Genomic DNA, 16902 nt, shown 5'->3' on the forward strand with positions numbered 1-16902 from the left:
TTATTATTTTTTACATAAAATTAAACATTATTGCATCGATCAAGTATCGAACCAAGGACAGGAACCGATCGAATCAATTTGTAAATTGATTGTAAATTTTTTTGGTGTTTTTGGAATTTTTCCCGAATTTATAGCTAAATAATTACTCAATTACAAGATGGTGCCCAAATGACAAGATGGCTGGTGTCACATTAATATAAAAAAACTGAGGTTTTCTAAATCCACATTTTTGAATTGTGGAATTTTTTGAGAATTTTTGGCGGGATTGTTTTCCAAAAAAATAGAAATTTTGGCAAATTGTGAGGAATTTTGGGCAAATTTTGGCAAATTTGAAGGTCAAAGGTCAAGGTCAAAGTTCGTCATCAAAAACGGCCGCCGTGACGTAATCGGGTATGTAGGTTCCAAGGCAGCAGAAACTGCCACACACACACCCTGAACCCTGTGCCAGGAACCCAATTCGTATACTACTCGCTTACCCAGGTCCCTGGGACCCTCAGAGAAACCAGAGAGCCCGTGATCCGACCAAAGCCTGTAGATCCTCGAGCCCCTATCAGCGGAGCAGTGTTGCCACTCACTGAGCTGGGACTCCTCTGGACAGTTGCAACTGCGTCACTAACAAACCAAGGTGTGTTTTGCAGACCTGGCACCTGGACAAGCCCAAGGACCAAGCCATCGCCCAGGTCAGGGATCAGGTGGTGAAGTTCCAGCACATCGTCGACCAGATCAACACTTACATCACGCATGTTCTGGTAAGTCAAGCACAGGTGGATGGACGCTGTAACAATGTGAAAATGTTGCCAGATATTCGTTTCATCGAGCAGTGATTCATGCAGTAAAATCTATGGAACACTTCAACTAAACACGGAAACCCCAAGAACTAAATATTTAATCTCACTGTGTATATTAGCATTGCAAAGTAAGTTGTTGGTCGTTTTTAAATATATTGAACTACAGTTTTGTGCATGTAAAGGAGCATTTTTATTTCATCATGTATAAAGTTTTTCATGCGCATGCGTTTGGACCGACCTTTAAGTGAGGAAAACATTTTGGTGTTTTTCATACTGTCACTTAAATGCTCTCTATTGTAGTTATGGGAACGGAATTCTTTTCGTAAATGTAAAAAAAAAGTATTGTTTGAAAGATTGATTGATTTTTTTTAGCATAATATTGGTAAATATGTTAAAATAAATTGCTAAAAAGAATCAAATTTATGTGTGATTTTCAGCTAACTAAAAATAAAAAAAAATTAATTGCAGATGTGGCTACAGTTTGTTTTAATAAAACGCTGTAATAAAATGTTATGGTCAAAGCATAAAATGTTGTTCAGTTTATAGAAAACTACCCGAAAGTTTCGCGCAGAACTCCACTTATCCAAGGCCTTTTTTTTCCCTTCTGCATTTTGCGGCCAAACCATTTTTAATTTCAACCCTTTAAAACACTCTTAAGATACGCAGTAACGATTGCTTTTCCTATAGATCTGATCTTATACTGGTGATCTTAGTCGCTTGGTCTATTTGAGTGGCCTCTGACGTGGCGTGTTTTGCGAACCTCTTTACTGTTTGCAGCGTGGACTAGTCGCCGGAAGAAGCGCGTTTGCAGCTGAACAGCAGAGTCTCTTTATGTGCAGGTGGACTTAGTAGTAATAGACAACGTTTTGCCAGCATACAACCTCTTCTGCATCGTCTGTGTGCAAAGTAAAACAACAATCTGGTGTATTTGTTTCTGAGAACTGTAGTGACTGCGGTAACCTTGACGTAAATACGTAATTTTGACTAAATTTGACTAATTTTGACTAGTGGTGTCTTTCATTTGAAAATTCCTTAAAATAGTTTTGATTCAAAGAAACGAAATAATATTTGAAAACAGTTTCTATTAAAAGTTACACCTATCATTATCTGTTATGTAGTTCTGCTTGTTCGAAATTTATAACTGCTTTGCAGGTAACTTTTAATTGAATTAACAGTGAGTCGGACATGAAATAACAGTATAACTGGAGAAACGTTATGAGGGTGGTTGCGCTAAGTATGGAATAGCGCGTGAAAGCTTATTGGATGAACCGAAAAGAACTGAGGGAATCGGATCCATCGGTGCTTTTACTAAAGATCCTGGCTGTTGTGGTACGGCGTGTGTACTTCCTACAGCTTCAGGATGCAGGGCCCAGGTTCCTCAGTACGACGCATCACAAAAGTAAACACAATTGTGGAGGTTTAAACCTGTTACATTTGTTTTTTATTTTTATTCTCCTCTGGTAATGACGAGAGCCATTCAGTTACCTCAGAGGAAATCCTTCTTCCTGAAAGAGCACACGTTATACCAGCACGTAGAAAGATGTTTAGCACAACCAGACGCAAGAATTACTCGTTGATGCGTTAAAAAAAAAGCACAAGTCACGGCACCATGCACACTGCTTGTGAAACTGCACTCAATATGTTGTAGGTATGTCTTTCCATTCTGCGGAATGTTTCAGAGGGCTGAAAAATTAAGTTGGTAGTGTAAGGAGAGTAGTATAGGAAAGTATTTTCGGCGCCTGGCGGCCGTAACGGAAATTGCAATGTTGATGTCATAATTCAAAATGGCGGAATACAAAATGGCGGAATGTTTGAGAAAACAAAATGGCGACGATGACGGATCCAAGATGGCCACCAAGGTCAAGGCCATCCAAGATGGCCGCCGTGCCATCGGAGCGGTCGGTCATTGACCCGGCTCCAGCTCCTCGCGCCAGCGCCAGGCGCCGGACATACTTTCCTATACTACCAAGGAGAACTGTGTCCACGCGACTCTGCAGTCAGTGTGTGCACGGAAGCTGGTGTTGGTGACCATGGAGACCAGGTCGCGGCGTGCTGGCAGCGTGGGCGAGGCCCTGAAACACTCTCTGTTGGCGTGTAGGTGGAAGTGAAAGGGCAGACGGCCACACGCCCAGCGGGCTCGGCGCTGAGCAAGATGCAGGAGCGAGCAGTGGTCTCGGTGCGCTATGGCTGTGCGGTCCAGTGCTATGTGGTGCTCACTGTCCACTTGTCGTGTGCCGACAGGCTCCGCGCCAAAACAGACCATTCTAAAAGGAAGCAACTGTGTGGCTAGCCTGTGCAATGGTGTCGAGACCTGGCTATACTTGGCAAGTCCGACACTTCCTTCATTTATCCTGTGGCACTGCTTAGCTTGTACATTATCCTCGCAAAATCTTTATCCCATTTCGTTATACACTTCTTGATAAGCGCGACATGAACACTGAATTACGAACATGTCAAAAAAAAAGCTACGTGTCAATACAAACTACATAACTCTTAATACGAAACTGTTTATATTACATCAATTATGTTACATATTTGACATCGAATATTTTGAAACAGCATTTAATGGTAATCAATGAAGCAGTTTTTTTTTTACTTATATGCAAAAGTCACTGATTCAAAGTATTTTTAAGTGTTTAATATTTAGAGTAAATTTAGTATCCAAATTTAGACCTAAATAAATTAGGAAAAATTATATTTGGTAGACAATAATAAAAAATAAAAAAAATTAACTGAGCATATTATTAACGTGAATCGTACAACACACGGTTGTCAATCGTGGAAGCCGTCTGGAAGCCAAGCTGAAGCCGGAGGGATGTAGGCCTACGTGTCCGTGTCAGAGAGGATCGTGCGGGCCCAAGATCAGGACGCCCCAGATGTAGCCAGGACTCGACTCTCTCAGTGTGTGGCGTGTGTTGCAGAATGGCAAGTGCGACGGCATGGGAAGACCAGACAAGCACGCAAACAACGCAAACAACACCCCCAATAACCTCAACTCTGTGGACTGAACAACTCCGAAACCAAGACTGACACGTAGCTCATTCGCCTCCACGAGAGAATGGCTGCGCTCTTTTCAAACGCTGTGCCAAATTGCAAGTAGGATTTCTTTTTTATTTATCAACTGCGGTTAAACAATTCAAGTAAAATAGCAAACTGAAGTAGGAAAGGTTTGAATGTGCGATGCACAGTCACTTTTGCGTTGTTTGAAAAGCAAGTCGTGCTATGTTTAAAGTAATTGGTTTATAAGTAGTACGAAATGTCATTCCAGTTAAGGTTTTGTACAATTTTACAACTTGAATCATTATAGTACTAGGTAACTACTGGAACTATATTAAAATAGTTAATTATAAGTTAAGATATTTCTAAAAATTATTATCACCTTGTAAAATAATCTTACTTAAAATATTACGATAGTTTATAATAAAGATAAATAAGCCTTTGACATATTAACTAATTACATAAATTGGCTAAATCTTGGGAATGTAAATGTCACATAAATCTTCATGAATATTTTGTTATACGCAATTCCGAATTTACAAAAAAATATTACTCTAAAGACATTTTTTTTAAATTGTAAAGGTCCATTAATTATATATTCTAGAAGTTGTGAACTTTTTGATAAAATTTTATGGTTTATTTTGTAAAGAATATGATTCCTGGAATTATTTTTTTTTTTTTACTTTTGTACTAAGGTTTGTCTGAAAGTAATAAAGTCATCTGTGGATTGAACATTCAATGTCACTAAGTTATTTTTTTCTTTCTGTGCAGTTTATTTGTATTAGTGTTAAGTAAATATGTATAAATTTTATTTATGTTAAGTAATTTTTGTTTTTAAGACAAAGAAATTGTCACCACCGAAGTCATCAAACAAATATTAAGTTTATCTAAAATAAATTGTAATACATTCTTATTTACAATGTAGTTTTCCATTACATTTTATGTGTGACACAGTAAATTGATTGTGCTGAATAAAAATAGAATATCTAGATAAGCTGGGAATTTTTATTTGATGAATTTTTACCATGAAAGTTGGTAGCTCAATGATTAATTTAATTACTTGTTAACAACAACTAATAAATTTTTAAAAAAAAATTATATCGCCATGCTAAAACACAGAAAAATTAAGAACAGTTCCAATTTCGCAAATAAAACCAAACAAATAAACACACTTTTTCAAATGTTACTTTCTGGTTTTGGCAAAAATTTAAATTAAGTAATATCAGTTTGGTTTCCGCAAAAACCGACTTATAACTTTTGCTTTTTTTAATGAAGTATATTAGTTATATTAAACTTTTCTATTGTTATATTTTGTTTAGTTTCAAGTAATATTAGTTTTAAGATTGGTTTATATCAATTAACAACAAAGTTTTATATCTTTAAAACAAATGGAAAAACTTATAAAATACCGTTATGTTAATGTTTCACAATTCTGTTTTAAAAATTTTCTATAAAATAGGAAATACTACATTAATGAATTAAAAGCCACATACTCTTTACAGGTGTATCAATTGTCACACACTGACAAAACATTAACTATCATTTTTCCTTGTCTGGAGTTAAACTGTCATATTTTACCGATCCTCTTGGGCAACCTGACACTGACACCACACTTCGTGTACAAGTCAGTGGAGTATTTTTCTCATGCTAAGCTATGCAGAGTATTATTTATTCTTGGAGGTTTGTTAAAATATTTCCTTATTGGGTTGTTAATTTATTATTTTATGATTTGGCAGCCAGCCATTTTTCTTCATCCAATACTTTCTTATTTCCAAGAGCTTTAACATACTAGCTACTATTTTTATTGAGAGTTGGGAATCCAAAAAAAAAAAAGAAAAAAGAAATCAGGAATGTTTAGATTAAAGTGGAGCTTTTTGTGTAGAGTTATTGGATAAATAAACTTAAAATTCTTATCAAGTGTATTTTTGGTAGTTCTAGATAGTTTTAGTTTTTTTTTTGCGATACATATTTATATATTATTTCTCTACAAGTTGTGTTAATTTTGACCCCATGGATGGTAAGTAGCCTACGTCCCACAAACCCAACTAATAACTTGACTTCCGGGTTGAAACCACTTCTGTGAAAATGTTGAATTTGCTCGACGTTTTGGCATGCCTGGTTGCAGCCATCTTTAGGGATGGTTAGCAATTGAAGATCTGGTGTTATGGTAAGGGGTTTTCCATAAAATACTAAAAATATGATAATGGTTATAAAATAAACAAGAAAAAATTGCATGTAATCTGGAGTACAAAGCAGCGAGTTCTCTCGAACATTAATACAATTATATTTTAAAAACCTTAATAAACACGCTTTTATTGTATGAAAATGAAAAATATATATATATTTTAAATTTACCTAATTTTTCAAACTGCAACAGAATGTACTGCAACTCTGAATAACGTAATTTTTTTAATGATTAGTCATAAGTGGTAGATAATTTAAGACAACTGATATCAAGCACCCCAAGCTTTTTTTATTAATTAAAATGGTTTTGTTTATTACTTGATTATTATTTTAAGTTTATTCAAAAAAAAACATTATACTGAGCTGTTCATTCAATTACCGTTGAACAAGTTACTTAATTTGAATAATTTTTTTTACCTTTTAGTTAGTATAATTAGTCTTTTTTAGGTTTTTAAAAGATTTTTTCTACTTCTTGATTCATACTGAAATACTTATTTTATATAAATTCCCTGAAATGCACCACAAAATCAATTTTTAAAAGTCCCGAAAATATCGGGGAAATTAACCCCCTCCTCAAGGAGTTCAATGGTGCCCGAAGCACTCGGAAGCTATTTTCCCGAATTAAAAAAAATTGGGGGCAAATTAACCCCCCTCTGAAGGGGAGGAGGGAGGCTGAGGTCTCCGAATGGCTCGGAAACACTCCAAATCGAAAGAGAATAGATTTTTGAAATTTCCGAAATTTTGGGGGTTGACCTCTTAGAGGATGGGGGCAGTCGACCCCCGGGTAAATTTCCCACCATGCCCCGGCCTCATGTATATGCAAGCATGGTTAGTGTTACTGCCCATAACTCGAAAGTTGTAGTTTTTTGCCCATAGCTTGAAAGGAATTGTTTATTGCCCCTTAACTCCCCACCCCAATTTCTTAAGGTCATAATCATGAAATTATTGTATTGTCTTCCAGATTACATATACTGGCAGAGTTTCAAATCGATACGACTGTTAGTGGTAGGGTAAAATCGACTTCCAAGATTTGATTACATAGTTACAAGTGAAACTAATAAAATCATGTTAAAAAAATAGTAGTGGATATCAAGATCCTGGTGTTTAATAGTGCAGTATATACTTTTTCCAAAAAAGTATAAGTTTATGAAAATTCTAATTCATAAAATTTGTACTTTTTGCATAATAATATTTTTATTTTATAATAATTAGGTGTTTCGGTAGCCGGCACTCTAAACACCATAAATTTATGTTATATTTATATTGTATAAATGTTATTTCATAAAACAGTTAACAAATTCAACGTTAATTAAAATTTCACACATTTAAACCACAGCGTATGTTATGGTTATCACGTAATTTAAATTATATTTAACAAATTTTAAGACAAACTGAAATAAATTAAATTATTTGCCTTTTAAAAAATTGGAAAGAGTTTCTTCGATTTGTAAGCAAATAGAAAGGAAACACATTGGTACAAACATATTGTGACTCTGTAGTTATCCTGTATGCAACACACTAACAACACTAGGGATGAACCACATAAACTGTTTTACAAATAAAAAACAATGCAGCAGCTTTATTTTCATAAAATTTATTTTAAAATTAATTTTCAAATTTTAAATCGATTTTATTTTATAAATCTTATGGTCACCGAATATTATCAAAACATGCATGTACAAGAAAAAAAAAACACTCATTACAAACATGGATTAATGAATCAATAATATTAAAAGGTAAAGTAAAATAAAAAAAAAACACAGGAAACTTACTTTTAAAGATGTCAAAAATTGGGCAGAAATTTGTATGATAAAACAAAAATTTTCCTGTGAGAGTTTTCAGATTTTTCAAAAACCTAAGTTCTGCTCCACAAAGCTTTCACAAAAATAAAAAGAAATTAATAATTGTGAGCACATATGGTATTTGGAAATTTCGGACATAATTTAAAATACTGTAACATTAATCATTTTAACTGTTAGTTAAAAGCAATAAAACGACGATGATTTATATTAATAATTGTACAATTCAGTAGCCCTATTTAAAGCTAAACACCAGTTTAAATTATTCAACTGAGTTTGCTTTGACTTATTCACCACTTGTGAACAAACTTATAGTTAACTTCTTACTGTATTGCACTGAACATAAAGAATGGCTACACACATCTACAGCATAAAAATCATATAAAAAAACAGCAGTAAAAATTGTAAATTTTCAGTCAAGTGATGTAAATGTCAATGCTAGGAAATATCACAAATCATAATTGCAAATTTGTCACAGCCATTTTCCTGCGAAACTCCACAGTCAGTTCTCTACGAAGCACCAACTCATTCACTGCTTCCCTGATGCGGGTCACTCTCACTCCCGCTCTTGAGGGCAGGAAGTTGAAGAGAAGTGAGATTCAGAGTGGCGTGTGGTCACAGGGTCTCTCGTTCACCGCCCTCGTCGTCGTCATACTGCACGCACGCACACACACACACATGCACAGTTACAATGACTGCGGGATACTCTCTTCAGGGAAGCCTTTTTTCACAGACGAGAGAGCCAAAACTCGAAGTTCCCCGAAGTTCATGCTTCTTTTCCGTATCTTTAATGTAGCTACCCAACCAAATCAACCGTCCACAATGTTTTAAAGTATTTATAATGTAGCTAACCTAACCTAACCTAACCTAACCTAACCTAACCTAACCTAACCTAACCTAACCTAACCTAACCTAACCTAACCTAACCTAACCTAACTTACCATTAGTATCCTTTTATCAACATCACCATATTTATTTACAATGAACATAAAAAAAAAACCGAAGATGCACGATCGGGCGTTTGGCTCTCTCGTCTGTGAAAAGAAGGCTTACCCTCTCTTCACGCTGTTCTAAACATAGCTAGAAACAGCAGCGAGCTAACTTTGAGCTGGACAAAAGAGTGCTGTAGTGTTGGGTTAATTTACTAGCAACACGCTCCAGCTTAGCTCGGTAGATAAATATTTTTTAAACAGAGAGACATCTCTTTTTAATAATCATGTTACAAAACCGATAAATAGGTTATTTATGATTTTCAAACAAATACAATTTAAAATACAAAAAAGAGTAAGGATAGGCACCTAAGATGTATGAGAAAATAATTGATCTGTTTAATTTTACCGGCACTAATTTATTTCAACATTTCTGAGTACACTACATTATTTTGTATTATTTCTGAGACGGATTCTCCGCACTCACTGATATTGTTACACCAACACCAACATATTATCTGTTTGCTCAACCTTGAGATCGGGTGACGGCGATCGCAAATAAAATATTAACTGTAAATAGTGTTCACTTAAAATACGAGGATTTTTTGCCATTTCCCAGCTGCTGGTCTTGTGGGACGATGATTGCAATAACGTTGTTCCAGAGTGATTTAATTTGCAACCTAGTCCCAATGCACAGGTTTGGAGGATGTAGTTCACGCATCAAAGTAAATATTTAAATCCCATCATTTATTTTTAGGGCAGTGATAATGAATGCCTGAGCGGTTGAGTGAATTGATAAATTCTAATAAGCTAAAAATATATATATATATATATATATATATATATATATATATATATATATATATATATATATATATATGATTCGATATTATATTTCATTCACAATGATAACGCACGGTGACAATGGCCTCAGTAGCAATTGCACAATTGCAATAAAGAATATACTGCTCAAGTTTCAATACAATTTTAGTCTGCACTATTGCCCACACTTTGTAACTACGTTATATGTATATGTAACTTTTCAGAGTACGCTTGCAGAGCTCTGGTTTCAATTACAAGTGTTGCTATATCTAGCAGAACAAGTCACTTTCACTTTCAGTTTCGTTATGCCCGGCCGGCAGGACCGACGTGTGACGTCAGCTCGGACAATCATGGAGAGTAGGGGAGTGGGGGTAGCTAGTGGCTCGGATCCCACTGGTGCCATCTAGGAGACAGCTGTGGCAACACTGCCTTCTCCTGCCCAAGTCTAAGTGTTCACCTACCATCCCGATACGACTACAGCGTAACTGGAATGAGAGGGCAGGAGAAATTTCAATAGCGACCAGGAAGTGGGATGCTAGATACTGACGACCGTAACGAAAAGCGAAACGATCATACGTGCTGAAATGTGTTCGAAGCGAGAGGTCAAGATCAACTACGATAATTGCAGAGGTCAAGGTCATCCAAGATGGCGGTTGCGAATCCCTGAATCCCCATTCTCTATCGTGTCCCTATATTAACTTTATACACCTACTAGCGGTTGACGTCCATGTGTCCACATTGTGTTAATTATGTTACTTTTAGGGAATTTCAATATTTACTGTTTACACATATGGTGCTAACTTTTATGTATAGGTATTTTTGGATTTATGTACAGATGCTTCCTTTTAATTTGAGGCCACTTGTGGCGGCCTCAGTCGTCTTGATTTTTATTATTACTTTTATGGTGCGTAAAGTTTGTTTTAAGATGAGTAAATTTTTTTATAATATTATTTATAATATTATACTAGTTAATGGTGTATGTAAATTATTTATTTATTGTTATTTTTTAATCATATACTTGTGTTATTGTACGCTTATTATTCTTATTCGGTAGTGGGACCCGCTAGAAATAACGAGAACGATCGAGCGGAGTGAGGGGTGGCAGTAGAGGAGGGGGGTGACGTCAGCTGACGTGAGAGAGTGAGGCGACGGCCAGCTGTTTGGCAGGAAGTGTATGTTTGACCGCCGGCCGCGGAAGTACTCGGTGGAGACGAGAATTTGCATTTCAGCGATGAGCTACGAGTGTTACGTTACGTGATTAATATTGAAGATGACGGTAATACCACGACACCCTCGGCGAAGTAACACCAGTGGTGGTATATGGGAATGCGATATCGTGGGCCTAGTGCACTGGTCATCAATGTAGCGCGATGCTACGGGCGCTAAAAGGTGAGCGGGGTTTACATCCGACCCCGGCGGACACCGACTACAGAGGTATGCCTCTAGAACAAGTAAGTGCGAGAACTGGATTTGTACTTTTGGTTCGGCTGGTTTGACTTGCGGGCGACGTGTTTAAAAACAGAGTGCGGCGATGGAAATTGCTGGTAGAACTATCTAGACTGAAGGACGTCACTATTTCGTTTTTCCACCCTCCCCTCCTCCGTAATAGACTTTATGGGACTTTGGTTTATTTTAAGTATAGTGTAAGAGTGTTTGTATGCAAATGTCACCAACGTACGTTAAATTTAATTATAGCAATTTAAATGTTATCACGAATTGAATTTATAGGTTCCTTTCCTTTTTTACAGTACTTAATGTTGGTCATTTTATTTCTGGTAATTCATTATATATATTATAACTATCACAATAAGTTTGGCAGGGCTGTCGGTCAATTTAGTACGTTAATGATTCCTTTTGCGCACTGGTCAAATTTTAAGCCAGTCCATGCGCGTCTATTTAAGTTAATTTTACTACACTTTCATTATCAATATGTCAGTGGAGACGCGTATACAGGACTGGCGTGGCGAGTGCGGACGTGTTCAACTACCCCGGTATAAGGGTGGTTGGCCACAAGTGCGCCACTCTGCTTCGGCAGTCTTGTTGTTGGTCCTTACTGTGATAGTGCTTCTGAGTATCCTTGAAACGATCAGCCTAGCTATGGCCGTAAGCTGGTTATATAATTTAGGCAAAGCTGAATTGTTGGCTAATATTCGAGCGGCAGGTTTAGTAGCGGCCGAGGAGCTGGACATTGACGGACTCAGGAAAATTTTTTCAACCCATTTGAAAAGCTAATTACGTGTGGAACTTCCCGAAGGTCGAGAGGAGGATGTACTGGGGATTAGTGGGTCGATCAGTGAAAAAATGGGTTGGGTGAATCAAATTGAGAAAAATCAACTGGTAGAATATGTAAACAATATCCCGAAAATTATAAGAGGAGACGCTGGGGAGTTGATTGAGTTTTGTGTAGAAACTGAAAAAGTGAGGGAATTGGGTATTTTTGACCAAGATAAGGACTTGTTAAGGTGTTTAGTAGGAAAGTGTGGAGGCGTAGCTAGACAGATAATGGTTCGTTGTTTAGAAAATTGTATGGATTGGGAGCACACTAAGTCCAGTTTGTGGGAGAATCTTTTCCCTCGTAGATTAAGGGAAAAACTGATTAAAGAGAAAGTGTACCGTTTTCAAGGGGAGGAAGAAAACACAGGGGTATTTGTTGAAAGTATATTATCCATGAATAGAGTATTTGGGACCGGGCTTACTGATAAAGAATTAATAGAAATAATTCTTGAAAATATGTACGCCAGTAAAAGAAGGGAATGCTCATTTGTACAGAGGCCTACAAAAGTAAGGTATTTGTTTTTCTGGGCTATAGAAGTGGAAAATGTGTGGCAAGCCCGGCGTGATTCAGGGAACTTTAAGAATGATAAAGTAGAAAGGGTGCAGGGTAAATCGAATGGCCCTGGGGGTAATAAGAGGATTTGTTGTAAATGTGGCTTGGAAGGGCATTATAAGGTAAATTGTCCGAATAGCGGCAATAGTATGTTTAAGTGTAATTATTGTGGGAAAAAAGGCCACGTAGAAAAGTTTTGTTATAAGGCAAAGGCGGATAGGAATAGGAACGTACCAGAGGAATTATGATGAACTTGTGTTGGACAGCTTAATTTTGATCAAGTTTGTTCACAATCTCATTTTACTGCCTTTAGATGGTTAATGGAGTTTCGCTGTGTCTTTAATTGTTAAAAAATCTACATTGTAATGTTTGCCTTAATAAGTTAAGGAACTATGTGGCATAAACTTATTGTTACCTTTTTTTGGTGTTTTAGAATTTTAGATTTTTAGTATGTAATGTTTAGGATACGTTTTGCCTTTAACATTTATATTTGCATTTGCCATTTTATATACGTACCTATATTTTTGATAAGTTTTTTTGGATTGCTACAGCACTTGTTTAAAAGGGTTTGTTTTCCGAATGGATATTATGGAAGTTAGTACCCTTTAGGATAGTAGCTTTAAAGCTTTTACTGTAATTTCCGATTTTATAAACTGTAAGTTATTTTTCTGTAATAATCAATTTATTTAGTACTTTTCTCGTTTAATTTTCAATTTAGTTTTTTTGAGTGATGTAAAACTTTTTTGAGACTTTGGCTGTAGGTCGTGCTTTTTGCCCTTTCTTTGTGCTTTCGAGTCTACTTACTGTTTGCGAGTGTTTTCTAGTTTCTTTCCTAGTCTTTTCGCGTTTCTTTCTTCTCTTGTTCGTGTTTCTTTGGGTGGCTTTACGTGTCGCGGACCTGATAGTTAAAGGGCTCAAGGAAGTTATTTTTTTTATTTTTTTTTGTCGGGGTGGTTGAGGCCACTTGTGGCGGCCTCAGTCGTCTTGATTTTTATTATTACTTTTATGGTGCGTAAAGTTTGTTTTAAGATGTGTAAATTGTTTTATAATATTATTTATAATATTATACTAGTTAATGGTGTATGTAAATTATTTATTTATTGTTATTTTTTAATCATATACTTGTGTTATTGTACGCTTATTATTCTTATTCGGTAGTGGGACCCGCTAGAAATAACGAGAACGATCGAGCGGAGTGAGGGGTGGCAGTAGAGGAGGGGGGTGACGTCAGCTGACGTGAGAGAGTGAGGCGACGGCCAGCTGTTTGGCAGGAAGTGTATGTTTGACCGCCGGCCGCGGAAGTACTCGGTGCAGACGAGAATTTGCATTTCAGCGATGAGCTACGAGTGTGACGTTACGTGATTAATATTGAAGATGACGGTAATGCCTCGATACCCTCGGCGAAGTAACACCAGTGGTGGTATATGGGAATGCGATATCGTGGGCCTAGTGCACTGGTCATCAATGTAGCGCGATGCTACAGGCGCTAAACGGTGAGCGGGGTTTACATCCGACCCCGGCGGACACCGACTACAGAGGTATGCCTCTAGAACAAGTAAGTGCGAGAACTGGATTTGTACTTTTGGTTCGGCTGGTTTGACTTGCGGGCGACGTGTTTAAAAACAGAGTACGGCGATGGAAATTGCTGGTAGAACTATCTAGACTGAAGGACGTCACTATTTCGTTTTTCCACCCTCCCCTCCTCCGTAATAGACTTTATGGGACTTTGGTTTATTTTAAGTATAGTGTAAGAGTGTTTGTATGCAAATGTCACCAACGTACGTTAAATTTAATTATAGCAATTTAAATGGTATCACGAATTGAATTTATAGGTTCCTTTCCTTTTTTACAGTACTTAATGTTGGTCATTTTATTTCTGGTAATTCATTATATATATTATAACTATCACAATAAGTTTGGCAGGGCTGTCGGATCAGTGGCGTAGCGAGGGTGGGGCGGAGGGGGCGGGCCGCCCCGGGCGGCAGCCCGCGGAGGCGGGTCGCCGGTAGAGCGGGTTGAGATCTGATCTATGATTCATTCATTACATGTGTCAGACACACTATAGTGTCCCATTTTTATCTAAAATTTTGCGCACCAACTATTTATTAATATTTATTTAAAAGAAAAACTGCGAAATCACTGACAGAGCTCTTTATAACGTTTGTTTGTTTACATACGAACGGCAACATCGCATCACGCCGCGCCACCGGGCGCGCGCGAGCCGAGTTGATCGGCACTCCTAATTATGTTAATTATTCATACAAAATATTTTGTTTCACGCGTCGGCCCGTGTCGATGCCTCTCTTTCGCACTCATTGAATTTAGTACTACGCATTGTACTGTAAAGTTTGAGCTTAACACAGGGCAAACCAAACAACTTCCGCAAACCGGGACACAGTAAAACTACCATATTGCCACGTACCGCGAGCGCAGGTAAACCCAAAAATATATTAAAACCCAAACTAATTGCAAGCTTAAAAAATACTAAAAGGTTGCGAACAGTGAGAGGAGGCAGCAAGTTAAAAAGACGCAAAATTTATATGACAACATTTAATATATATATATATATATATATATATATATATATATATATATATATATCATAAAATCTTTTCATCACAAATCGGCGCATCCATTTTAAAATACATACCCTATTACTACTTATAAAAAATAGCTTTATAATAATACTAAAAAAATACTTTAACAATTCCCCCAAAAAATTATAATTTGATCATATACTTCGGAGCTCCGAAAATTAAATATAATTACCAAAAAGGCATTAAAAATATATAAGAACATAGTAATACAAATACAAATACAAATATAGATACGCACCGGGCGTATCACCGCTGTAAATACCAATTAACATAGGCGAAATCTAGCAAAAAATTGACACACCTTAACATGCAAATAAATATACCAAAAATTTAGCAAATTACAAATTATGGGTTTACAAGCCCTTCTCAGTTAAGTCATTTTCTAACGGTCGACGCCTTTTTTCTTCTAGGTCTGGCAGGGATTGGGTGAAACACGCTGAACGTAAAATCCCAGTTTCAGTTTTATTAGTCCGTTAATTGAAATCCCAAAAATCCACAAAATATAGTTTCGCACCAGGAGTCAAAGGGGTCAACGGGGCAGTGGCACGGCTGGCACTTACTTGCTTTTTGACGTGATGATGTCCGGTCACCAAATACACTCGTTTGCTCACGAGTGTTTTTAATGGCAAACCCTTGCCATTATACGTTACCATAGCTGCAGGTAATTGTACGGATATGACGAATCCTTCGCCATACCGTCTTGGAGTTTATTTCGGCGCACATAATTCATCCTTGGAAAATCCTCGCGATATTCACACACGCCTCACCAACCACTCGCGTTCATCGTACCAAAGCGTTCTAAATTATATAAATGAACCCCGTTCATATTCAAAAAGGAACACTCGTATACAGTTACTTCGATGTGGAACCATCACCATGGCCAACCCGCGTTTTACTTCACGTGCGCGCCCGCCTGGACCTACCAGGCAACTCCGCTCGCCCGTCTCACCTGACGTCACACAATCAGCTGTTCTGCTCGCGCGCCGTCTAGAGCAGCGATTACCAACATATTCGGTAGTATCCTCGAACTTTCCAGACCAATTTAATAACTTAAAATCTTAAACTTAAAAATAATAAGACTAAACAAGAATTAAAATTTCTTTTTTAAAACAACATATAACAAACTTAAATCCAAAATAACTCGTATTACCAGGGCATCCGAAAGATTAATAAAATACGTTAACCATTTCTGCCAACATAAACATTATCAAAGGTAGCAGCTGTAGCACACATGCTACAGTACTGATCTCTGTTTGTTTTAGTGCATCGTGAAGTACCGTTACGCAATGACGCTTTACTCGTATGTTTGTTTCGCGAGAGTTTCGGATACGGAACGAAAGTCATTTTGATTGTGTTTCGATCTTTTAAATACTGTTGAATATTCTAAAACTAAACATTTAGAACTTTACCCAATCTTTGAACTAGTTTTTGAAAATGAAAAGAGTCAAAGAAAGCGGTGCGGAATTCCGCAAAAAAAAAAAAAAAAAAAAAAAAAAAAAAGGCTAAGAAAGAAGCAGATGCGAAGAAGTCTCAAAGTGCATTACTGAAATATTTTAGTTCCAGTTCTGGTTCGAAAGCCACGTTAACGTCTTCGGTGGCATCCTGCAGCAGCGGAAGTGATTCCAGTGTAAGTAGGTATATGATTCCTCCATCTAGAATCATGCATGGCCTAGAATTACTCCAGTTATTTATTATTATTATTTATTTATTTATTGTTTACAAAAGTTACAATATATCTTACATTAGTCTCGCAAAACCTATTCACCTAGGTTTGTCTGCGAGTACGGAGTCACACTCGTTCATTAAATCTTATTTTATAATACACTTAAAATTGCTCTAATAGCTGTTTGAACATAGATTATTGTTTAAAAAGTATGGAGTATATTAACATAAATTACATTGAGTTAAGGTACATCTTTTTAAGTTTACGACTGAATTTTGTCCTGCTACTTGAATTTA

General features: G+C 36.8%; 2 protein-coding genes across 4 annotated transcripts in view; one reads left to right on the top strand and one right to left on the bottom strand.

The window, feature by feature from the left end:
* The window catches only part of LOC134533262 (lipid storage droplets surface-binding protein 1), a 103224-nt gene extending 98700 nt beyond the window's left edge, over nucleotides 1–4524 (top strand). For all 3 annotated transcript variants that reach the window (XM_063370697.1, XM_063370698.1, XM_063370696.1), the window contains exons 7-8: nucleotides 639–749; nucleotides 2887–4524. In XM_063370697.1, the coding sequence (XP_063226767.1) occupies nucleotides 639–749; nucleotides 2887–3078 (303 nt within the window). In that variant the 3' untranslated portion in view covers nucleotides 3079–4524. The remainder of the gene's footprint in view (nucleotides 1–638; nucleotides 750–2886) is intronic.
* A 3004-nt stretch (nucleotides 4525–7528) lies between these two features.
* LOC134533559 (integrin alpha-9-like) overlaps nucleotides 7529–16902 on the bottom strand; it is a 192959-nt gene continuing 183585 nt past the window's right edge. Inside the window, exon 24 of the mRNA XM_063371095.1 lies at nucleotides 7529–8422. Within this exon, the coding sequence (XP_063227165.1) occupies nucleotides 8384–8422 (39 nt within the window). The 3' untranslated portion in view covers nucleotides 7529–8383. The remainder of the gene's footprint in view (nucleotides 8423–16902) is intronic.

The sequence above is a fragment of the Bacillus rossius genome, chromosome 6 (assembly GCF_032445375.1).
Source record: "Bacillus rossius redtenbacheri isolate Brsri chromosome 6, Brsri_v3, whole genome shotgun sequence".
NCBI classification, from domain to species: domain Eukaryota; kingdom Metazoa; phylum Arthropoda; class Insecta; order Phasmatodea; family Bacillidae; genus Bacillus; species Bacillus rossius.